We start from the raw sequence: 26,387 nt of genomic DNA, 5'->3' as shown, positions 1-26,387 counted from the left end.
CACTATACCCCTAGATAGATTCCTTAAGTGGTGTAGTTTCCCAAATGGGGTTACTTTTGGGGGGGCTTCCACTGTTTCGGTCCCTCGGGGGCTCTGCAAATTCGACATGACACCCAAAAACTATTCCAGCTAAATTTGACCTCCAAAAGCCAAATAGCGCTCCTTCTCTTCTAAGCCCCGATGTGGGTCCAAACAGCAGTTTATTACCACATATGGGGTATTTACGTAATCTAGAGAAGTTGTTTTACAAATGTTGGGGTGCTTTTTCTCCTTTACTCCTTGTAAAAATTTAAAATGTCTTAAGTACTTACAGAAACAAAAGTTGATTTTTACCTTTACAGACTAAGTCCAATGAATTCAGCAAAACAACTGTGGGGTCAAAATGCTAACTTTACCCCTAGAAAAATTCCTTGAGGGGTGTAGTTTCCAAAATGGGGTCACTATTGGGGGGGTTTCCACGGTTTTCATCCCTCCAGTGCATTGCAAACGCGACACGGCACTGAAAACTATTCCAGCAAAATCAGAAATCCAAAATCCAAAATGGTGCTCCTTCTCTTCTGAGGCCTGCTGTGGGTCCAAACAGCACTTTATTACCACATATGTGGTATTGCTATAATCGGAAGAAATTGTTTTACATATGTTGGGGTGTTTTTCTACTTTTATTCCTTGTAAAAATTTTACATTTCTACGTTTTTTTCACAAAAAAAGTAGATTTTCATCTTCACATACTAATTCAAATACATTTAGCAAAAAAAAACCTGTGGGTTCATAATGCTAACTATACCCATAGATAAGTTCCTTGAGGGGTATAGTTTCCAAAATGGGGTCACTTTTGGCTGGTCTTTACTGTTTTGTTACCACCAGACCTATTCAAACCTGACATGGTGCCTAAATATATTCTAAAAAAAGGAGGCCCCAAAATCCAGTAGGTGCTCCTTTGCTTCTGAGGCCGGTGTTTCAGTCCATTACCGCACTAGGACCACATGTGGGATATTTCTAAAAACTGCATAATCTGGGCAATAAATATTGAGTTGCATTTCTTGGGTAAAACCTTCTGTGGTACAGAAAAAATTTATTACAAAAGAATTTTTTTGAGGGGTGCAGTTTTCAAAATGTGGTGATTTATGGGGACTTTCTAATATATAAGGCCCTCAAAGCCACTTCAGAACTGAACTGGTCCCTGAAAAAATAGGCTTTTGAAATTTTCTTGAAAATATGAGAAATTGCTGCTAAAGTTCTAAGCCTTGTAACGTCCTTGAAAAAGAAAAGAATGTTCAAAAAACGATGCAAACATAAAGTAGACATATGGGAAATATAAACTAGTAAGTATTTTGTGCGGTATTACTATCGGTCTTAAAAGCAAATACATTTAAATTTAGAAAAATGCACATTTTTGCAAATTTTCTCTAAATCTTGGTGTTTTTTACAAAAAAATATTGAATTTATCGACCAAATTTTTTCCCTAACATAAAGTACAATATGTCACGAGAAAACAATCTCAGAATCACTTGGATAGGTAAAAGCATTCCGGAGTTATTACCACATAAAGTGACACATGTCAGATTTGAAAAATCGGCTTTGTCCTGAAGGCCAAAACAGGCTCAGTCCTGAAGGAGTTAAGGGGTTAAGACCGGCATACCCTTTTAACACATAATCACAAACAAAACCATTCATTGAAACAGTAGTAATCAATATATGAATAAATGTAGGTTTGTATATTCTCTCCATAGAAGCAATATAAAGTGGCAACTTAAATTGTAGGTTGATTGGTAATTTTATGAACCTTCACATCCTAAAATATTTACTAGCATTATAATTGGTCCTTGACCTTTTTCCCATGTTATTCCTAATTTTTATTATCCATACTTTGTTGCTGAGTTTGCATAGTAGGGATTTTATTAATATTATTATTATTATATTTACATTTTTATATTTCAGCGGTCCTGATGATTCAATAAATGATTGTAAGGTCATTTTCCCTGATGAGATATACAAGATAGAGAAGCCCGGGGCTTATCCTCTTTCATCTGGAGATGGAGAATTTAAAAGTAAGTTGATCGATAAAGGGTATAGTATTTTTTTTTATGTGCTCATGAACATACCAGACATAAATTTTGCCTAAAGAAAACAATAATTTTCCTTTGACATTGAATTATATAATTTTTTTATGTTATGCCTATAGTACAGGCTTCTGTTTTGTTAATTTCACACAAATCTATTAAAGCGTAATTCCAGTTGTGGTCTCAAAATTATGTTTCTCATTGATATCATTGGGGAACACAGCACTAGGGTTATAGGCCCTTGCCATTGGGGCTTATAAGTATAGTGCTTCAATGACTTTGTCTACTGTATACCTCCCTCACCAGCAAGAGTGTATGTGTTTAAAATTTTCACTATAGCAAGGACATATTAGTTATAAACTAAAAACAACTAAAGCAACTACACCTAAAGTAAGAAAATTATAACGTAATTCCCACATATATGCTGAACCAAATGAACCTCAATAAGTAAGTGGGGCGAGGGGGCTGGAGTTCCACATTAGCCTGCTCCCTTAGGTAGCTGTTTAACTATGAGTACCCCTAAATGCACAGATTTTTCTTAGCAAGCCATAAGCTGTTTGATACAGAACCATTTTTTGTCATGTCCATGTTCTTAGAAAAATCAGAAATGTCTAAACAGCAGAAATATTTTTTTTTACAGGGAAGAGTGGTCCTGAATGTAAGCATTGCAAAGCAGACCCCAATGCAGAATGCCGGTTCTGCTCATGTTACTTATGCGGTGGGAAGCAGGATGCACACATGCAGCTTTTATGTGATGAATGCAACATGGCTTACCACATCTACTGCCTAAATCCCCCACTGGCCAAGATACCTGAAGATGAAGACTGGTATATTCCTTATGTTATGTGATTTCTATTTTAGCCTGTTAAAAGGGTATTCCAGCCATTTATATCTATCCCCGTTCCATTGGATAGGTGATAAATTCTAGAGCAGTGGGCGTCCTGAGGAGTTGTACTAAGTGGCGGTCCATTGAAGGTTCTGCCGCTCCATATGACGCTATAGGAGGTTTAGAAACCGTGTTTGTAAGTGTTATTTTCTGTTTATAGAGGGTGCAAAAGTTGTTTCCTTTGAGTCCCTAGCTTTACAGCTGCCGGGAGCTTATAAGGATAGTGCATTCACAGTCCGTATTGAAAATAAATAAATAAAATGTTTGTTTCGTGATCTACCAGTCACGTCAGATACCCTTTTAATTTGATGTGTAAAGTTCACTCATTTCTTTGTTTAAAGCTGGCCGGGTGTTAACTTATTAAGAAGTAAGATGTTGAAGGTAACCCATTTCTACAATTCGGTCAATATAAAACTATAGGTAGAGTGTTACCATATAGTAAGTGGGTTTAAAAGGGTTCTGAGCATTGTACTGTATTTTTATTGGGAGGCATGTTCATGATGTCCTTATTTTAGAAGTAGGAAAGGATGGAATAATATTTGTGTTTGATTTTGTGGAATACAGAATTTGTGAGTTTTACATGACATAGAAATTGAGCTGATATAAGGAGTAGAGGGAAAGCATCTGTCTTGGAAGGGAAGAGCAGGGCTTCAAAGCAGCTAACGTTGAATGTCTTCCTTTTAACTGGTGAAAGAAAATATTAGTACAAAGCTCATGCGTCTTTTTTTATTTTTTTGTCCTGGAATCCAGTCAAAATAGATAGCATGTCTATCTGAGCCTTGGTTTTTTTTATTCTTTATTTCTTTGTTCCTCACAAAACAATTTCTTCTTGCAGGTATTGCCCTTCCTGCAAAAATGATGCGACTGAGGTGGTGAAGGCTGGTGAAAAACTGAAGCAAAGCAAAAAGAAGGCAAAGATGCCATCAGCAAGCACTGAGAGCCAAAGAGACTGGGGCAAGGTACACTACTCTTTACACGTTCATTTAATACACTTTTTAGTTTATTGTGAAATTTACATATCCTTCTCCCATTTCCATGTGGTGTACAGTATGTGCATTGCCTCTTTGCAAGCCTTGAATAATGTATTAGTTGTGAAGAAAAAACACTTTGCTTAAGATAGGTGAATTTTTCACAAATGTCTGTAGTCTGATACTATCATTCATCATAACATTCTTAGAAGAAACTACCCATAAATAAATTTCTAGGTTATAGCCCTGAGACGTTTGATCAAATCCAGTCCTAAAGGTAGAACATAAAAGAACTGTTTTTGCTGTGTATTCTAAATTCCCAAGCTATTGCAAGCAGATTTAAATAAAGCTATTATTTCCCTAGCCAAGGGATTAAATGGATTGTAATTTTGTAACCAGTCCAAAACACTTCCCCACAAGCATTCGTTCAGATAGTCCCCAAAAGTTCACAACCAGCATTTTATTATTATAGGTCTTAAAAAAATAACAAATTATAATGTGAGATTCCAGACACAATAAACAAGTGTAGTACGTTAATTAATGCACACAAAAAATGTGAAAAACAAACACTTTTTTGTAACTTTTGATATATATTTTTCTATATTCGATGTGTGTATGTATATGTATACAGTGAAGGAAATAAGTATTTGATCCCTTGCTGATTTTGTAAGTTTGCCCACTGTCAAAGACATGAGCAGTCTAGAATTTTGAGGCTAGGTTAATTTTACCAGTGAGAGATAGATTACATAAAAAAAAAAAAAGAAAATCACATTGTCAAAATTATATATATTTATTTGCATTGTGCACAGAGAAATAAGTATTTGATCCCCTACCAATTATTAAGAGTTCAGCCTCCTCCAGACCAGTTACACGCTCCAAATCAACTTGGTGCCTGCATTAAAGACAGCTGTCTTAAATGGTCACCTGTATAAAAGACTCCTGTCCACAGACTCAATTAATCAGTCTGACTCTAACCTCTACAACATGGGCAAGACCAAAGAGCTTTCTAAGGATGTCAGGGACAAGATCATAGACCTGCACAAGGCTGGAATGGGCTACAAAACCATAAGTAAGACGCTGGGTGAGAAGGAGACAACTGTTGGTGCAATAGTAAGAAAATGGAAGACATACAAAATGACTGTCAATCGACATCGATCTGGGGCTCCATGCAAAATCTCACCTCGTGGGGTATCCTTGATGCTGAGGAAGGTGAGAGCTCAGCCAAAAACTACACGGGGGGAACTTGTTAATGATCTCAAGGTAGCTGGGACCACAGTCACCAAGAAAACCATTGGTAACACATTACGCCGTAATGGATTAAAATCCTGCAGTGCCCGCAAGGTCCCCCTGCTCAAGAAGGCACATGTACAGGCCCGTCTGAAGTTTGCAAATGAACATCTGGATGATTCTGAGAGTGATTGGGAGAAGGTGCTGTGGTCAGATGAGACTAAAATTGAGCTCTTTGGCATTAACTCAACTCGCCGTGTTTGGAGGAAGAGAAATGCTGCCTATGACCCAAAGAACACCGTCCCCACTGTCAAGCATGGAGGTGGAAACATTATGTTTTGGGGGCGTTTCTCTACTAAGGGCACAGGACTACTTCACCGCATCAATGGGAGAATGGATGGAGCCATGTACCGTCAAATCCTGAGTGACAACCTCCTTCCCTCCACCAGGACATTAAAAATGGCTCGTGGCTGGGTCTTCCAGCACGACAATGACCCGAAACATACAGCCAAGGCAACAAAGGAGTGGCTCAAAAAGAAGCACATTAAGGTCATGGAGTGGCCTAGCCAGTCTCTAGACCTTAATCCCATCGAAACTTATGGAGGGAGCTGAAGATCCGAGTTGCCAAGCGTCAGCCTCGAAATCTTAATGATTTACAGATGATCTGTAAAGAGGAGTGGGCCAAAATTCCATCTAACATGTGTGCAAACCTCATCATCAACTACAAAAAACGTCTGACTGCTGTGCTTGAAAACAAGAGTTTTGCCACCAAGTATTAAGTCTTGTTTGCCAAAGGGATCAAATACTTTTTTCTCTGTGCAAAATGCTAATAAATATATATAATTTTGACAATGTTATTTTTTGTTATTTTTTTTATATAATCTATCTCTCACTGGTAAAATTAACCTAGCCTAAAAATTCTAGACTGTTCATGTCTTTGACAGTGGGCAAACTTACAAAATCAGCAAGGGATCAAATACTTATTTCTTTCACTGTATGTATGTATATATATATATATATATATATATAGATATACACACACGCAGTTTCATCTCTGTAACAATTAGGCCCCATTCACATCGCGTTTGTGCTATCCGCCGGGCGTATACGCTTTTTTATAAAACCGTGGATCATTAAAAACCTATACAAACGTATACCATTTTCTGTTTACGTCTGTGTTTTTTATAGCGTGTACGTTTAGCATATACTCATACGTCGGAATACGTTTGTCCGTTTTTTACTTTAAAAAAGTATACGTTTTTTTTTTAAAAGTGAAAACAAAAAAAGAAAAAAAACTGATAGATTTACTGTGTGTAAACGGATACATACGTATAGCGTTACGTTTGCATTTAGTCGCGTATACGTTTTTTTGAAGTACAGAATAGCATAGCAGACTACGCTTTTCATACTTTCAAAAAACAGTATCCCAATGTAAACCATGACAAACCTAGACCAAACGGATGCTATTTTGGTCTACGTTTGACCCATTATAGTCTATGTATACGCCGAGCTATACGTTTCAATACTTTTTTAGTGTTTAAAAACGCATACAAGCACAAACACGATGTGAATGGGGCCTCAGTCTTCTCTCTCTCAGTCTTCTCTCTCTGTCAGCCTGGATCACTGTGAGTGGAGAGGGCTATGAGGCTATATTCACACGACGTGAAAAAAAGGGCAGTTAACAATGGATCAACTGTCTGTTTTTCATGGCTGTTTTGCATCAGTGTGTCTCAAAATTTTAATCCATTTCCTGTCGTCTTACCGTTTTTAACCGCCATTTGCCATCCGTTTTTCATGGCCATTAAAAAAATGGATGAATTTTATTCATTTGGTGTTTTCAGGTGGCTGGGACAAAAAAAAACTCAGTGCCCATGTAGATAGTGCCACATTGCCCACTGTAGATAGTGCCAGTGCCCACATAGATAGTGTCCACATAGTGCCACAGTTCCCACTGTAGATAGTGCCCACATAGTGCCACAGTTCCCACTGTAGATGGTGCCCACGTAGTGCCACACACAGTGCCTATATAGATAGCGCCACAGTGTCTCCTGTAGTGCCCATATAGTGCTACAGTGCCCATGTAGATAGTGCCACACCCCCTGTATATAGCACCAACCCCCCTGTAGAGAGCGCCACCCCCCCTTTAGATAGAGCCACCTCCCTGCGGATAGAGCCACCCCCTTGTGGATAGCGCCATCTCCCTGCGGATAGAGCCATCTCCCTGCGGATAGAGCAATCTCCCTGCGGATAGCGCCATCTCCCCTGCAGATAGCGCCAGCCCACCTGCAGATAGCGCCACCCCCCCTACAGATAGCGCCACCCCCCCTGCAGATAGCGCCACCCCCCCTGCAGATAGCGCCACCCCCCCCTGCAGATAGCGCCACCCTCCCTGCAGATAGCGCCACCCCCCTGCAGATAGCGCCACCCCCCTGCAGATAGCGCCACCCCCCCTGCAGATAGCGCCACCACCCTGCAGATAGCGCCACCCCCCCAGCAGATAGCGCCACCCCCCCAGCAGATAGCGCCACCCCCCCAGCAGATAGCACCACCCCCCCAGCAGATAGCGCCACCCCCCCTGCAGATAGCACCACCCCCCCTACAGATAGCGCCATCCCTTCTGCAGATAGCACCATCCCCTCTGTAGTTCGCGCCGTCCCCTGTAGTTAGCGCCACCCCCGAGCAGATAGCACTATCCCCCCTGTAGATGGCACCAGACCCCGCCCCCACCCGTGTAGATAGCGCCACTTAAGCTCGCTCTCGGAGCGAAATACTTGGTCAGAGCACTCTGGCCAGGGATTCCGCTCCTAGAGGATGCCCCTGACATGTCTGTCCGTATATGGAAAGTGACGTCAGGGGCACTCTCTAGGAGCGAAGTCCCCGGCCAGATTGTTGCCGATGCTCTGGCCGGGGATTCCGCTCCTACAAGGAGCCCCTGGCGTCACGGTCCATATATGGACAGAGACGTCAGGGGCACCATTTAGGATCAGAACCCCAGGCCAGAGCGATCTGACCAGGGATTCCACTCCTAGAGGGAGCTTAGGTGGCGAGATCTACAAGGTGGGGGGTGATGCTATCTACATGGGGGGATGGTGCTACCTACAGGGGGTGTGGTGCTATCTACAGGGGGAGTGGCGCTATCTACAGGGGGGGTGGCGCTATCTACAGGAGGGGTGGTGCTATCTACAGGGGGGATAGAGAGACGTTGGGGATTCCTCTCCTAGAGGGAGCTTAGTAGGTGCTATCCACAGGGGTTTTGTGCTATCTACAGGGAGTTATGTATGGCATTATCTACAGGGGGTGTGTATTCCGGGGCTTTCAAAGCCACGGCAGACATAAGAGTGCAGCGCTGCTTACAATGAAGCAGCACTGCACTCCTTAAACCCCGTTCCAGGTTGCCAACGTTTATATACGTGACAACTGCACGGGGCATCGGCAGTTGGAATATATATATAGCCATATGGCAGTCGTGAAGGGGTTAACCAGGAAGCTGTGCCTTCATTCACGTGGACAGAAATTGTTGCAATGTAATTCATTGGGATAGTATTTTTAGTTTCCTTATGGCAATACATGCAATACATGTGAAAGACGGATGGGCTAAGGAAAAAATAGAGAAAAAAAAAAATGAAAGGTGTGACATTAGGGTAGAGACGTTAGGGTAGTGCGACAAATTCAACGTGTTTTGGGGTTGCTAAATATCCCTTCATCAGACAGAAAGAGACAGAGTTTTACTACTCAAAACGTTTAATTACGGGGGCTGTGTGTGGGGGGGGGGGAATTAGACTTTTTATTTAAATATTTTGTGAAATACTGTACTTTGTTACTGTAAATCTATTAATGTAGTCAAGTAGCATATAATCTTCATTGTGAATACACAAATCCAAAAGAAAAAAAACAAGGAAAAAGGCAGCAGTCCAGGTAGATATAAAATATAAAGGTGTTTGTTCACCCAGTGTGTAGGCAACGTTTCACCTTCCCATTGAAGGCATTTTCAAGCCTTAAAAATGCCTTCAATGGGAAGGTGAAATGTTGCCTGGGTGAATAAACACCTTTATATTTTATATCTGCCTTTTTCCTTGGATTTTTTCCTTTGGATTTGTGTATTGATTAACTGAAGGGGATTTGGTCAAGAATCCTTGATATTTAGCACCTTACAAAGAAATTTTGGTTTTCTATTATTGTGCAGCTCCTATATTTCGTTTAGACTCATTGTGAATGTACATAACTCCAACTATGCTAATCCAACCTTCCTTTTTCTTTTTTCTTTTTTTTCAAAGGGAATGGCATGTGTTGGCCGTACTAAAGAGTGTACAATTGTACCGTCAAATCATTATGGCCCCATCCCTGGTGTTCCTGTGGGTGCATTATGGAAATTTAGAGTTCAGGTACTTGCTTTGTGGGCAACATTTTACTGGTTGTAGCTCATTTAATCTTTAAAATAAACTTTATTTACTACATAGGGACTAGATAACTGAACATTTATCCACCCTTGATGTAAAACCGTTCCTGAACTTTAGGAACCACTGGTACGATTGTGCAATAAGGTAAACCAGTGCTAATGCACAATGCAGGACTGATGTTTAACTAGTGAACGATAAACAGCTTTGTCTATAAAAGATCATCAGGAAGATTACAATAAAATAGTCTGAGTATAGCTCCTCGAACATTGAATGCCTTAAGGCCCTATTACACCAGCCAATTTAGTTGATCGGCGCTAGTTTGCTCCTGTCACAAGGCGCTATGTATGGGGACGAGGGCTCGTTACCTCGATCATTTGTCCCCATACATTATTATTATGTCGGCAGCGCATCTCCCTGTTTACACAGGGAGATGTGCTGCCGACAACGATAATATTTCAGTTTTTTAAAACGATACACTCAGCAGATGAACAAGCGTTTGCTCATTCCTCTGCTGATCACTGCCCTGTTTACACAGGGAAATTATCGGCAAGGAGAGTTCTATGAACTCTTGTCTGCCCGATAATAGACCAGTGTAAAACCCCCTTTAGTTAGGGTATGCTATGAAATGGTTCATAGCAGAACATAATGTTAAATTCCTCCTTATCTGTATGTGATTTCAAATTTACTCCATATGCTATACAATCTCTACTATTATTTGTATTATTTTATTTTCAGAGGAAGGGGACCCTGGTATGATAAGAGCAAAGAGGTAGAGGTATTATAGAGCTTAAAGTGTACCTCAGAACAAAATAAAATAAATTACATCTTATTTCCCATTAAAAGACAGACAAAACCATGTCCATATTGTGTAATTCCCTTCTTTTCCCACAGAGATATTGCATTTTTTCTGTTGGAACGCTATTTGTTCAAAATCTTCCCCAGCAACACAGAAGGGAGTGGGCACTTCATTATTCATACGTCTGCTTGGGAACTTTGCCTAGCGCACAGTTTTCAATGCTACCTAGCGTTCTCTTGTGGACGCGCTCGGCATCTGATCCAATGAGTTATTAGTTTGCTGTATTTCAGTAGTGGCAGCTGTGGTTTTACTCTACAGGCTTTTAGCGTGCGCGCACACTTTTACATCATGCCTCCCAGGTTGCAACTGTTCAACCTAGAATCCATAGCCAGCGTCTGTATGAGCTGGCTACGGAGTCCCCTATACAACGAGCATACTCTGCACAACTGAGAGTTACAAATACAGCAGGAGGCACAGGCAAACAAGGGGCAAAAGCCAAAGATCGCTAGTATTTAGGTAAAGAAGATGTATTGAGAAGATACTTAGAATCATGAAATTAAACTATTTATATAAACTTTTATTAACTTGACATGTACACTTTCATTCTAGAAGCTTTAAGAGTTTTGTCCTTGTTTTTTGATTTGGGTATGGTTTTACTTTGGTGAGCATACATACATTGAAGCTGTACTCCTTCATGTTTTACAACTGCAATGCTTCGGCAATGCTTCAAATGGAAGGAGCGCCATTTGGCTTTTGGAGCCCATATTTTGCCGGATTGGTTTCTTGGCACCATGTCGTATTTGTAAAGCCCCTGAGGTACCAGTGCAGTGGAAATTACCCCAAAGTGACTCCATTTAGGACACTACACCCCTTGAGGAATTAATCTAGGAGTGTAGTGAGCATTTTGACCCCACAGGTGTTTCATAGAATTGGGTAGTGAAAATAGACAAAATATTTTTTTTTCAATAAAATGTACGTTTAGTTTAAAATTTTTCATTTTCTCAACAGATAAAGGAAAAAAAGAACCCCAACATTTGTAAAGCAACTTCTCCAGAGTACGGAAATACCTCATATGTTGTCATAAACTGCTGTTTGGGCAGACGACAGAGCTTAGAAGGGAAGGTGCGCTATTAGGGCACATTCAGACATTGCGGAATTGCTGTGGAATTCCGCTGCGGACAGTCCACAGTGGAAATCCTTAGCAGACAGTTTGTCCATTGGTTTCCACACCTTTTTAGTTATCTTCGTGCAGACGTTGCGGAAAACTTCGCTGCGGACCATAGGATTTTCAGTCCGCAGCATGCACTGTTGCGGAGAAGAAGCGGAATTTCACTGCGTATTTCAGCCTTTGCAATGCAAAAACTGAAATCTGTGGCAAGTCTGCTTGGTTTTCTGCAACGTCTGAATTACCTGTTAAATATGCAAATGTTGGTGCAGATTCGTTGTGTAATTGCCCCAAATCTGCACCAACATTTGTCTGAACGTGCCCTTAGACTTTTGGATTGCAGATTTTGCTGGATTGGTTTCTTGGCACTATGTCGATTTTGCAAAGCCCCTGTGGGACCAAGACAGTGGAAACTCCCCAAAAGTGACTCCATTTAGGAAACTACACCCCTTGAGGAATAATCTAGGGATGTAGTGAGCATTTTGACCCCACATGTGTTTTATAGATTTTATTAGAATTGGGTAGTGAAAATAAAAAAATTTTTTTTCCCCCAATAAGACATAGCATTGACTCAAAATTTTTCGTTTTCTCAACTAATAAAAAGAGAAAAGGCACCCCAAGATTTGTAAAGCAATTTCTCCAGAGTGCGGCAATATCCCATATGTGGTCATAAACTGCTGTTTGGGAAGCCAGTAGGGCTCAGAAGGGACGGAGCACCATTTGGCTTTTGGAGTGCAGATTTTGCTAGATTGGTTTCTGGGAAAAATGTCGTATTTGCAAAGCCCCTGGGGGACCAAAACAGTGGAAACCCCCCAGAAGTGACTCCATTTTGGAACCTACACCCTCAAGGTATTTACCTAGGGGTATAGTTAGCATGTTAAACCTGCAGGTGTTTTCCCGAAATTAGTGTGCACTCGATGTTGCAGAGTGAAAATGGAAATTTTTACATGGATATGCCAATATTTGGTGGCCAGCTTGTGCCACTATAACAAGACAGCTCTTTAATTATTATGCTGTGTTTACCGGTTTTACAATCACCCTACATGTGGCCCTAATCTTTTGCCTGGACATTCGACCAGGCTCAGGAGTGAAAGAGTACCATGCAAATTTGAGGCCTAATTTGGTGATTTACAAAGTATTGGTTCACAATTGCAGAGGCTCTGATGTGAAATAATAAAAGAAACCCCTGAGAAGTGACCCCATTTTGGAAACTACACCCCTTAATGCATTTATTAAGGGGTGTAGTGAGCATTTTCACCCCACAGGTCTTTTCCATAAATGAATGCGCTGTGGATGGTGCAAAGTAAAAATAGCAATTTTTCCCTAGATATGCCATTTCAGTGGCAAATATGTAGTGCCCAGCTTGTGCCACTGGAGAGACACACCCCAAAAATTGTTAAAAGGGTTCTCTGGTTTGGCGATGCCATATATGTGGAAGTAAACTGCTGTTTGGGCACGCTGTAGGTTTCAGAAGGGAGGGAGCGCCATTTGGCTTTTGGAGCGTGAATTTTGCTTTGTAGTAGTTTTTTTTGGAGTTTTACTGGTATTTTAGTTTATAATTTGGGGGTATATATAAGCTGGGCAGAGTACATCAGGAGCATAGTCAGGTGGTATAATAATGGGGTAAAATCGATAGATGTGTGTTACACTGTGAAGCAATCCTTTATGCACAGGCCAGTGTCGCACTGATAAATGTCTTTCCTTATCCCCCTTTTGGTCCACACTCCGCACCTTTGCAGATTACGGAATTTTACTGGGAAAGTGTTGTGCTGTTATAATACGGGCACCCTCGCTTCCAGCAGATTTGTTTGGGCCCTTACCTTCCTGGTTCCCTAATTTTAGGGCCTTCATGAATCGCCTCTGTAAACAGAAGAAGTGTTCCCCTCGGGCCTGTACAACTGCATATTTTTCTTTCCTGACTTATTGGAGCTTTAACTTATTTTATTTTTTCATAGACGTAGAGGTATGAGGGCTGTTTTTTGCAGGTCGAGCTGTAGTTACTAATGGTACCATTTTGGGGTACATGTGACTTTTTGTTCACTTTTTTTATCCTTTTTTTTTAGGAGGCAAGGTGACCAAAAAACAGCAATTCCAGCATAGTTTTTTAGTTTTTTTATACAGCATTTCACCATTCGTCATAAATTACCTGCTAACTTTATTCTGCGGGTCAGTACAATTCCGGCGATAGCTAATTTATAGCATTTTTTTATGTTTTACAACACATTTTGTAAAAAGAATCTATTTTTTCTGTCACAATGTTGTGAGAACTTTTTTTCATTTTTTCATCAACGGAGTTGTATGAGGGCTTTTTTTTGCGAGACAAGCTATAGTTTTTATAGGTACCATTTTTGGATACATGCGACTTTTTGATTAATTTTTATTTCAATTTTTGGAAGACAAAGTGACCAAAAAACAGCAATTCTGATGATTTTTAGTTTTTAGTTTTTTTTTACGGTGTTCACTGCGCAGGATAAATAACATAATATTTTTATAGATCAGGTCGTTATGGACACGGTGATACCAAATATGTATGGTTTATTTATTTTTTTCAATAATAAATGACTTGATAAGGGAAAAAGGGCGATTCTGTTTTATTTTATTACTTGAAACTTTTATTTAATTTTTTACAACTTTTTTTTATACTTTTTTTTTTAGTCCTACTAGGGGACTTGAAGGTACAACTGTTTGATTGCTATTCTAATACATTGCACTGCAAGTCGATCAAGCTCCGCCTCCAGGCGGGGCCTAATCGGCTTACGTAATGGCAGAGCAGGAGGCCTTTGTTAGGCCTCCTGTTGCCATAGTAGCAATCGGCAGCCCTGCCATCGCATGGCAGGGCTGCCGATTTGCTACAACCCACTAAGATGCAGCGATCGCTTTCAATCGCTGCATCTAAGGGGTTAATGGCAGGGTTCGGAGCTAGCTCCGGTTCCTGCTGTTACAGCGTGGTGTCCGCTGTAACATACAGCGGACACCCACTGCTGATGACGCCGGTTGGGCTTCTGAGCCGGAAGTTGAGCCGGTGCCATCTTGCCGTTGGTACCGGAAGCCTTTTAGGTCCCGCCTCCGAGCGTGACATAGGAGGCTTCCGTTGCTGGCAGACCGGGATGCCAGTATTAAGCCTTTGATTGCCATTGCAGCCACCGGCAACCCTGCAATCACGTTGCTGGGGTGGCGGTGGCTGAAAACCCCTCAGATGCTGCGATCTCTATTGAACGCAGCATCTGAGGGATTAATCGGCCAGATCGGAGGCTAGCTCCGGTCCTGGCCATTACATCAGGGTGTCAGCTGTAACATACAGCTGGCACCCGGTGGTGATGGTACGGGCTCATCTCCTGAGCCCGCACTATCACCACGACGTAATGGTAATGCGCTTTGCGGGAACCCCTGCACGACAGCGCAGTATATATACGGCGGGTGTCCGGAAAGGGTTAAGCCTTAAAGTATTAATCACTGAAAAGCCAGGGTACTCCTAAAATAATAGCTTGGGAGTCAATGCTAAAACAGAGGTTATTAGGTTGTTATTGTACACACAGTATATGACTATAGTATCTAAATGTCTTCTAAAACAGCATGACTTCAACATACATTTTTTTTTTTTTAACACAATAGAATAAGTTAGAAATTTGCTGTCCATTAAGATACATTGGTTAATCTAGTCGCCTGTTTTACAATTCACTTTTGGTGAATTTAAGAAAATAATAGGGAAATCAATACTTTGTTTTTTACGGGCAGGTGAATAAAACCAATTGAATGAAGGTATGTACTAAAGATGAGCAAATTGGTTTGAGATTAGAGATCTTAGTATTATGTGAGAGATGCGCAAGAAAGCAAGGTCATTTTATAATAAAAAATATGCTCAAACAATTAAAAAGAATTTGTGATCCATGGATGTAACGCTGCTGAGTGTCAGAGTTCTAATAAAAATGTCTGCAGAGTCGGATCTGAAATCCTGCCTGGAGGCAGCCGAGGATATAATTGAAGGAAAGGTGGATAACTTTTAGAAGATGGAATTCATTTGAATGTTGGAGACCTAGACAGATAAAAGTAAAAGTTCTTCCTATCCGCATGAGTTCTGTGGTTTCTAGTAGATCCATTAATAATAACCTCCCTGCACCAGCGGTAATATTAGATCGTATATTACAGCACTCTTTTGTCATAGTATAAATCCCTTTAATATACTTCAAAAAAGCCCAAAGGCTGAAATGGGGATGGAGTACAACTTTTTAATGTACACTCCTACCCTATTTCGATTTTAACTCTTCACAAGGGTTTGCTGAGTGGGAGCAATGTAAGTAGACATGCCAGACATCTCCTTCAGGAAGTTCGCTCTTTTGTGCCTACTCACCTCTTGGTTTAAAAAAAATAAATAATAATAATTGAATTAAGTTACTGTACATATAATAAAGTAGACATTGCTATACGCTCTGTAACGTGTCACATTCCACGTGCTACAACATGTCACAGCTAATCTCTTTTACATGATTCTGATTGGTGACCCATTGGAGGTAAATATCAAATCTAAGCGGTTTCCTTTATACAGGAATTCTTTTTTAACCCCCTCCATATGCCATCCATGTATCTATAAAATATAAAAACACACCCTGAATACATATGGAGCTATTCATGTACCTCCCGGCATGTTAATTCAGAAGCTCAGACGGATTTCATACTAGCTTCAGCCTGTTTTACCACAAAGATGCTCAGAGTACTGCAGATTTTGGCAGAGCTCAGTGTTGCTGTGTACATAGGTTACATATTCTAGCTACAATCACTTCTTCAGGGAACCAGTGTGTCGTACGCACAGCGGCTGCATCGAGCCCATCAATTTAACACTAAAGGAATGAATTATTATATGATAAAAGGAAAATTATACAACCTAAAACAAGGCCTTGATGTTAATCATAAGTTTATTAGATTTGTCTTGTATTATTTATATAATCAAACTGTTATGTGTTGTGTTTAATGTCTATCTCCACTCAAAAGCCGTAAAATTCGGTGTGGCTGCAGTTATCCAATATCCTAAACACACAGAAGTCATATTCGCAAGGGTCTGGAAAGTTGAAACATGGGCAGGGGTTTGGTCAAGTTGGCTAACAAAATAGTGGTGGCTCTGGAAGGTAAACAAGTTTTTATTCACCTATATGTCCGCTCCCTAGACCTTTTTGAGCATGACTTTGTGGGGTTATAGTCAGACTTGTGTTTTTAACTATTTAGTGGAGTGGTCTAACAGGCATTTTCATAAATGGCAGTTTTGTTGTAGAAATTTCTGCGAATGAAAATCTAGTTCATACATGGGAATAGGGTTCTTTCTGCAGCATGTGGATTCTGCAAAACCCTTTTTAGATGAATGAAACAATGGCAGAAATTTCCACAAACAATTTGTTGCGTGTGAACATACGCTAAGGCTTCTAAGTAAACATGAATAAATTATGGAATCATTGGTAAAAAAAAAATAAAAAATTTATGTTCTGAACTGGATAGTTTGGACAACTCTTTAATGTAGGAAGAAGACATAACATGGTTAGTGGTGAGGTAAAACTATAATATAATTTACTTGCAAACGTATGTCTGGCATTTTCTAGGCCTTATAATGGGATTTCTTGTATATAAAAAGCATCTGCTCTGGAAGTGTTTTGTTTGTATTTCCAGGTCAGTGAAGCAGGAGTCCATCGTCCTCATGTTGGTGGAATTCACGGCCGCAGCAATGATGGGTCATACTCTCTTGTATTAGCTGGAGGATTTGAAGATGAAGTGGTGTGTGTTTTGCATTTCTGGATTATCATGGAGTTCATAATAACCTTAAAGGGAACCGGTCACCAGCATTTCACCTATTAAACCAGCAATACCTGGTGGTAGTGAGTGAAAAATCTTATATATATTTTCGAAAGTTTGTTTGAAGCCCAATTTTTTTCATTGGTTTAAAATCAGGGAATAGCTATTTTTGATTGGACACGCGTTCCCCAGGTAACGAATTGCACTGACAGGCTCTGCCCCCTATTGATGACGTGGCATCCCATAATTGGCTGCAACCTACATCATTCCTCACTGAATTGCCTAACACAGCAGGAATGCGATGTTGGCCACAGCGGGTTTATACAGAGGCAGGACAGATGTCCTGTCTCATATAATTGAGGGACTAAAATGCATGGAGAAGCAATGAGCGATTGAGGGACTAAAATGCATGGAGAAGCAATGAGCGATGGAGTGACTAATGGTAAAGATGAGGAGCGAGGAAAAATGATGCCAAATGGGCATGAATCAGAAGTTCCCGCCCCTCATCCACCACTTCGTAGTTTAGTCTAGGAGCACTGGCTTAGGACTTTTATTTCCTAAAGGGAATGAAAATTTTTTGATCATGTGATCATTGTGTTGAGGATATTTAATGGTGCTTCCAATAACATTGGGTCCGGTGTCACCAGTATTCAACCCGTACTTACGGACCCGTTTTCTCTGCACTAATCAGCTGCCGCTTCTCTCTATCAGTGCTGGAAAGAAAGAAGGGGCAGCCCTTTCAGGCAGAGTTTTCGCAGCGATTGAAAGTAAAAGAAGTTCATACGTACCGTTGTCTTGGTGATGTGTCCCTCTTGACATCCAGTCCGACCTCCCTGGATGACGCGGCAGTCCATGTGACGGCTGCAGCCTGTGATTGGCTGCAGCGGTCACATTGGGATGAAACGTCATCCCGGGAGGCCGGACTGGAGGAAGAAGCAGGTAAGTTAATTTTTAATACTCTCTAATTATTATGCGGGTCGTGCTCCCATATAAAGTATGGGAGCATGGTCTGTAAAAAGCAAAAACAGGACATGTCCTATCTTTTGCGGAGCCTTTCTACGGCACGGACACCTTCTTGTAAATATACAGGAAGGTGTCCATGGGCAATAGAAGTGAATGGGTCCGTAATTCCGGACGAATTCTATGGTCGTTTGCATGGGGCCTTACAACACATAATTGGGTATTTAAATAGTGAGCTTTTACTCTATACCGTAAGTCAACCTCCCGAGCAACGCCGGGTATAAAAACTAGTCATTTCTATATAACCTATAATTGTCTTCTTAGTCAGCTCTGCAGCTTTAGTATTCCGTTTTCTAGTGTTCCCACATCGTATGCTAATGAGCATAAAAGAGTCATATCTTCGTTTGAAAAGATTAAAATCTTCGTTTGAAAAAAGTCATATCATTCCTCAAGTCTTTCCGAGTTTACTCCGCCTCCTTATTTTTGATTGGCAGTTCCTCGCCTTCCCCCAGCACAAAATATCCCGTGCTTGTGCATTGATGTCCTCTTCTGGTGTGTGCGTACAACGGGACACCGGATTATTACGATAAAAGGCGCAAAATGTTTGCAGACCGTTATTTACACTGGGAGAAGGAGTTTAGGAAAGGGGATAACGGCAATGAACTTTTGATAGCAGTGGCCAGTGAGGGATATGTGAAGTTCAATAGGTGAATTGCTGGTGACAGGTTCCCTTTAAAGGGGTTATCCGGGTTCCTACATTGTTTTACTAATGGCTGCAAATAACAAGAATTAACAAATCAAGCAGTAGTCACCTATTCTTTCCACTGGCAATCACCGGTAGGGTCACCAGAGCGTCAGTGCTGGATCGCTGGGAGAAAGGATAGTTTTGTTAATTCAAGTAATTTGCAGCCATTAGTAAAAAAAAAAAATAGGAACCCAGATAACCCCTTTAACTCAAAGTTCTCAGCACAGTTACAAGTTATATTCGTTGCCTATTTTCAGGATAGAGGGGATGAGTTCACTTACACAGGGAGTGGTGGCCGAGATCTTTCTGGCAACAAAAGAATTGGAGAGCACTCGTTTGATCAAACGTTGACTCATATGAACAGGTGAGTTCAAACACTATGAAGATAATATTTCTAAACTTACTATTTTATTTAGTTCAAATTATTCCAGCACTGCTTTAGTACCATATCTAATACACCTTTATAAGCTTTTGTTTTAATTGCATGTTTTATTCTTAATTTTAATTTAGGGCTTATGTACCTAGCTGTATATATATATTTTTTTAAATTACCCAGTGTACTTCCAAACTGGAAGTCCACTTTACAGCTGCAGTGTTTTTTGTTTGTTTTAATGATATGGATGTAGTCGCATTTGTAGTGCTATGTCCTTTCCGGTCTATATAAAGCTTTATGATTTCATAGCAGCACAAGAGGGAATGATTACCAGTTACAAGAAATACTGACAGACCATTTTGTATTACATTTCTACATTCTGCGGGGCTTGCAGCCTTGATGAAGAGTATAAGGGTATGTGCACACGTAAACTGCATTTATGTCTGAAATTACGGAGCTGTTTTCAGGAGAAAACAGCTCCATAATTGCAGACATAGTTGCTCGTCCTCGCATTTTGCGAGGCGTCTTTGACGGCCGTAATTTAGAGCTGTTCTTCATTGAATTCAATGAAAAACGGCTCAAATTACGTCCAAAGTGTCCTGCACTTGACAGCTGTCAAACGACGACGCGTAAATGACATGTCGTCTGCACAGTACGTCGGCAAACCCATTCAAATGAATGGGCAGATGTTTGCCGACGTATTGGAGCCGTATTTTCAGGCGTAAATCGAGGCATAATACGCCTCGTTTACGCCTGAAAATAGGTTGTGTGAACCCAGCCTAAGAGTTTGCTATTCATTACCAGTTGTTGGTTGATCTATTTTACTTTACTTTATATTACTATACTTTGAGATTATTTTTGTTCATTTTCTTGTATACAACAATGAGGTGTTCATTTTATTTTCTATGTGTGTGTGTGTACTTTTTTGTTTGCTGTGCAATAGTTTCACTTTACAAAATTCTGAGGGGAATTAAAATGTGACAAATACTGTATTTATGAGGTAAGTTTACATTGGATGATAGCACTGGGTGTTTATTTCTGGCAGGGGTGCACCACCATTTTTGGTTATAGGAAATATTACCAGATTGCACTTATTGAAGGGGCGGCATTAACTTTTTCACTTACTGTATATTCCCAACTTCGAGCATATTTATATTAACTTATACAAAAACAATTTTGAGCAAGACTTTGAGCTAGATGGAAATACATATATTGTTATAACTGAAGCATTGCAGCACATCTGAATGCAAATAAATTGGGAAATGGTTTGTAATGTACATTGAAGCCCTGCTAAACTGCCTCATTGCATATTGAATTAGCCCAGATAAAACAGCAAGCCAATTTCCCACTGTTGCTGTAGCATTGCATGGTGCAGTAGTCACCATGTTGCCCTAGCCTAATTGATTTTTGCATTACTATATCAGGCCCCTGTCTATGTCCATCTGAATAGTCTCTAACCAGAGATATGAGGCTTTTAGAGAATATATATATATATATATATATATATATATATATATATAATGTGTGTGTATATACATAAGCCTGATTTACTCAGCATGTCATTACACTTTGCAGCTGGACAACAATGAGAACAATTTTGTGTGTGCCATCTTATGTGTTCTGCAGTGGGGAGAGCAGTCATATTGTGCATTTTTAGTGCCCATCTTGTCAAGGGCCACGAGGCCATCACAAGCTGCATTTGCAAATCCAACTATAAACAGTAGCGTTTATGAAAAGCAGAAAAAAAAAATTATGTATAAGTAACATAACATGCATTATTTCAAATTAGGCTAATGTAATGTGTCAATGATACTTCTAGGCCATGTTCACACAGAGGTTTTTGCAGGCAGAAAAATCAGCCTCAAAATTCCTTCAGGAATTTTGAGGCAGAATTCGACCTGCCTGCACTTACTTTGTCTCGTTTTTTGGCCGCAGTCATTGAGCGCTGGGGGTAAAAAAAATGCAGCAAAAAAAACGCTTTCTCTACCTCTCATTGATTTAAATGGGAGGTCAGAGATGGAACCACAAGAAGAAAGATCATGTCGCTTTCTTTTCCCACAGGGGAAAAATGCCTCCGCCTCCCACTGAAATCAAACCGCGCCAAAAAAACTCTGTGTGAACTGGGCCTTACGTTTCTGTATTGGTTAAATTGACGGCTTGTAAACATTTATATTGTACTTTATAAATGCTGCTGCTTTACATCTTGGATTCTGGTGGTAGCGCTCCTGATGATATATATACATTGCAGAGAGTAGTCAAGCCCGTGCTTATAGCAGTTTCTCAGAGAAAACGACCTGCTTGATTACGGTTACAATTTGATCCTTGTATTTGGTGTGAAATGTACGTAAATATAGATTTTCCTTTTAGAATCTTGATACATTACCTTAATTACTGAAATGTTTTTTGGTATGGACTATAAAAAGATAGTCCTTTATTTAGCAATTCCCGTGTAGGCTAGGACCAGATAACCATCAACTATAGTTTTGTGTTATTGAATAAGTGCACAGACTATTTATATCAATGTGAAGTTTACAATAATTGATGTGCTTTCATCTTGTACATTCTTGTAGGGCCCTGGCACTAAACTGTGATGCATCCCTGAATGATAAAGATGGAGCAGAGTCTAAAAATTGGAGAGCCGGAAAGCCGGTCCGTGTTGTTCGGAGCTCGAAAGGTCGCAGGATCAGCAAATATGCCCCTGAAGATGGCAATAGATACGATGGCATTTACAAGGTCTTCCACCCCAGGAGAATAACTGCTTAATAACTACTTTACTTAAACTAGTTACTAGAACAGTTTTGATTTAGGGATTGTTTATGCCTATGCTGTTGTTTTAGCATGTGGTAATCTTTTTTTAATGTTTTATGTTTATTAATTTGAATAATGAAACCACAGGAAACAAAATGAATACTTCTGAATATTTTTAACATAGGTGGTAAAATACTGGCCTGAAATAGGGAAGTGTGGGTTTCTGGTGTGGCGCTATCTCTTACGGAGGGATGATGTGGAACCTGCTCCTTGGACAGCAGAGGGCATAGAACGTTCAAAAAAGCTTGGACTAACTTTGCAGGTGAGACAATACATAGTATGTGCCTCTCAGCAACATATATTTTCGTTGTTCTATACACGTACACTACATTGCTGAACATCACATCCAAGTGTACTTGCTGCACATTCCATACCCATGGAATGGAGTTGGTCCTCGTATCTGCTATATCATCAGCATTCTTTATATGGATTTCCAAAGCTGCTGCAAAGTTTCAACTATTATGATTTTACTTCACTAGAACAAAGGGGCTTATTAAAAACTAGACAAGGCAGTTGCAAACCATTATACCTTTTCCGTCATTTTTTTAAAGTTACCAAAGTTTTATTCTGGCCACTATTTTACCCTTTATTTGCACATCAAACAACTTCTTAGATAATGGTTCTTTGCTATACACTGGAGGTTATGTTTGTCATTGCATATGGTTGTGTGCAGCTGCCTGGTAATTAAGGGTAGGTACACAAACGGCGTATTCAGGGTGGATACACTGGGTCAAGCTGTGCAGCATATCCGCCCTGAACATCGCAGGGAATGCCGTCCGAAATCCCGCACCACGCTGTGGTGCGTTTTTTCGGGCGTAAATTCCACTGCGTAAATTATCGCACATATTTACCCCCTCCGTCCTCTGACTTTCGCTCCGGCCTCCCTGGATGACGTTGCAGGTCATGTGACTGCTGCAGCCTGTGATTGGCTGCAGCGGTCACATGGCCTGTTAATTCACCCAGGGAGGCCGGACTAGAGAAGAAGCAGGGAACTCGGGGTAAGTATAACTTTATTTTTTATTACTTGCGATTTTTGCAGCGGAATCACTGTGATTTCGCCGCAAATATCGCAACACACACTACTTTGTTGCAGGGTTAAGCACCCCATTGAATTCTAAGGGAAAACCCGCAACAGAAGAGCTGCGATTCCGAAGCATTAATTGACATGCTGCGGTTGAAGAAACCACACCACACGTCAATTTATGTGCGTTTTTTTGGCTGCATTTTTCCACTGTGTGGGGACGAGATTTGTTAAAATCTCACCCACACTGCTGCTACTGTAATACGCTGCGGATTTTCCCCAATTAGTCCGTCGCGGAAAATCCGCAGTTGTTTTACGCTGTGTGTTCCTACCCTAAAACCCAATCCATGAAGTTCCTGACAAAACGTTGTTGTGTTTTTTTAGACTGTTCGGTAGTGATCTAAGCACCAATTCTACTGCTAATTTTGTATAGGGAGATTATGTAGCTTTATTTTTATACACCTATTAGTATTGGGTGTGGCTGAAAAAACGTAATCTACTAATTAGAATGGATTTTCATACACTTTAATAAACCATGTAATATATACTAGCAATATAAATATTTGCTGGTAGCCAGCATCTGGTGGAATAAGTAAATTATAAAAAAAATAATATGACTAACTCAATGTCTAGAGGGCAGTCGCTATAAACTATTTATTTATTTATTATTTTCAACATATCTGGGAATAAACCTTGCTTGCTAACCTCTGAAAATTGTGGCAATTCCTGGTTAAAACACAATTTGGCATTTGGCCATCTGATACAAGAGTAAGGGAATTGTACTGTAATATCATTTTTGTGCTTTTTAACTCTAAGGGTATGTTCACACGCAGTGAGCAAAAACTTCTGAAAATACGGAGCTGTTTTCAGGCGAAAACAGCTCCTGATTTTCAGACGTTTTTTTTTAAACAACTCATGTTTTTCGCAGCGTTTTTTACGCCCGTTTTTGGAGCTGTTTTTCAATGGAGTCAATGAAAAACGCTTCCAAAAACGTCCCAAGAAGTGTCCTGCACTTCTTTTGACGAGCCGTCATTTTACGCGGCGTATTTTGACAGCGACGCTTAAAATAAAGACTCGTGGGAACAGAACATAGTAATTCCCATTGAAAGCAATGGGCAGATGTTTGTAGGCGTATTAGGGGCGTTTTTTAGGCGTAATTCGAGACGTATAACGCCCGAATTACGTCTGAAACCACTGCGTGTGAACAGTGGGTGTGAGCAAGCTGCAGGCCAGTGATTCGTCGTCCAAGCACAATCAGCAGTTAGGGCTTATTCAGACGAACGTATAATACGTCCGTGCAACGAGCATGATTTTCATGCACCTCGCACGGACCTATGTTAGTCAATGGGGCCGTTCAGACTGTCCGCGATTTTCACGCAGCAAATGTCCGCTGGGTAAAACTCACAACATGTCCGATATTTGTGCGTTTTTCGCGTATCACGCACCCATTGAAGTCAATGGGTGCGTGAAAATCACGTGCAGCACACGGAAGCACTTCCATGTGACGCGCGTGATTCGGGCAACAGCAGTAAAAAGTATGAATGAAAACAGAAAAGCACCACGTGCTTTTCTGTTTACAAACATAAAAACAGAGTGTCATAATGATGGCAGTCACGCATCATATGCTGCTGACACACGGAGCTGTTATGGACCTTTTGCGCATGCAAAACGCGGCGTTTTTTGCGCGCGCAAAACGCACACGCTCGTGTGAATCCGGCCTTAGGATAAGATTCACCTGTTCTAGACCAAATAAAGTGTGATAGTATAGTGTTGCCATACACTTGTAAGAAACAGAAGCGATTTATTATACTCACAACTGATATGATAAAAACACGCGTATCAGTAAAATCTCATTCACAGCACGCCAAAGTAACAGCCCAACCCTCGGTTTCGCCCCCAATTCCGGCTTCTTCCGGGGCAGACCTTTGTAAGGAGCAGGAGATAAGTGTGCAAATTGAAATGTGAGGCAGGAAGATCAACCATGAAATAAGCAAAATGTAAATATGAGAGGATTTCCATGTGGAGTTTCAATTCATCAATGTAAAAAATACTTCCAAATGCAACCATTTTTGAAAATTTTGATGTGACTTTTAATATCTTCTGCCTCTTCATTGTTAAAGTGGTAAAAAATCTAGGGTTTAATGTTTTGTATTTCATGTAGTTCCCAGAAGGATATTTGGAGGCCATGGCTAATAAAGAGAAAAAAGAAAAGGTTAAGAAGCAGCCTGTGAAATCCGAGCCAAGTAGTCCAGCTAGCCCCAACAATCCGACTCCCCAAAGTGGTACTGGGAACCAGAACAAGCAGGATAATGCAGAGCAACACAGCCATTCTACCCGTAGCAGCTCAAGACACAGCAGCACCCAAAGCAATGGAAACCAGAAAAGACCTACTGATGATGGTATATTTATTACGTGTATATATGCACTCCAATATATCAATCAGAATAATCCCCAACATTGTAATACAGATAATCTCTAATAGTATGTCTTATGGCAAACATCTAGACCCTATTTAAAGCCATCATCACAGCATCCAGTGGCAGGTTCATAGTCTCACTGCTTTTACAGTAAAAAAAAAAACTATGCAAAAAAAATTAAATAGTCTAAAGTTTGATAATTTTTCTTGCTACTGCAATCTCCCAATTCGCTTTATTACAACCCTGCTATGGACTTTCTCCAGTTTAGCTCTGTTTGTCTTAATCATAGGCGCCTAAAACACATAATATTCAACTAGGCTAATATTTTTCCCCATTATTTTAGATGACGTAAAAGAGGTTGTACCATCCAAATTGATTAAACTGTCAGAAGAAGAACGAGGCGAAGCGTTTCAACTCACTGAACAACAGCATTGGCTCATTAAAGAGGATTCTCTCAACCAGAAACTTTGGGACGAAGTTCTTTCCTCCATCAAGGAAGGTCCAGTAAGTGCAAAAGCTGAAAGATGTTACTTCTCTGTTTTGTACTTCCAAGCTTGTGTCTGTGTTCAGCTGTGTTATGATGAATTCCATGAGAGAACCGTCATTGTTTCCTTACAGCTGCAAATTTCTGCAGTGCTACATAGAGACTGAAGGCATCAATCACAGCGGGAAAATAATGTCCGGTATTAAAATTTTGAAGGACCAGCACCTTGGCAGTCATTTTTTAATTATTTCAAAATACGTAAGTGGCTAGAATAAGACCTCTTTTTCATCACGTATGAGATATTT

At 40.4% G+C, this 26,387-nt stretch overlaps 1 protein-coding gene across 2 annotated transcripts in view; it reads left to right on the top strand.

Moving 5' to 3' along the window:
• Window positions 1-26,387, top strand: part of UHRF2 (ubiquitin like with PHD and ring finger domains 2) — a 126,446-nt gene that overhangs the window by 95,499 nt on the left and 4,560 nt on the right. For both annotated transcript variants that reach the window (XM_075827316.1, XM_075827307.1), the window contains exons 6-15: window positions 1,939-2,048; window positions 2,701-2,887; window positions 3,782-3,905; window positions 9,416-9,523; window positions 17,152-17,256; window positions 19,237-19,343; window positions 21,923-22,085; window positions 22,285-22,422; window positions 25,343-25,580; window positions 25,942-26,102. In XM_075827316.1, coding sequence (XP_075683431.1) covers window positions 1,939-2,048; window positions 2,701-2,887; window positions 3,782-3,905; window positions 9,416-9,523; window positions 17,152-17,256; window positions 19,237-19,343; window positions 21,923-22,085; window positions 22,285-22,422; window positions 25,343-25,580; window positions 25,942-26,102 — 1,441 coding nt within the window. The remainder of the gene's footprint in view (window positions 1-1,938; window positions 2,049-2,700; window positions 2,888-3,781; window positions 3,906-9,415; window positions 9,524-17,151; window positions 17,257-19,236; window positions 19,344-21,922; window positions 22,086-22,284; window positions 22,423-25,342; window positions 25,581-25,941; window positions 26,103-26,387) is intronic.

Source organism: Rhinoderma darwinii, chromosome 1 (assembly GCF_050947455.1).
Source record: "Rhinoderma darwinii isolate aRhiDar2 chromosome 1, aRhiDar2.hap1, whole genome shotgun sequence".
Lineage (NCBI taxonomy): Eukaryota > Metazoa > Chordata > Amphibia > Anura > Rhinodermatidae > Rhinoderma > Rhinoderma darwinii.
Note: the sequence above shows the minus strand (reverse complement) of the source record. Positions and strands in the feature narration are given on the sequence as shown.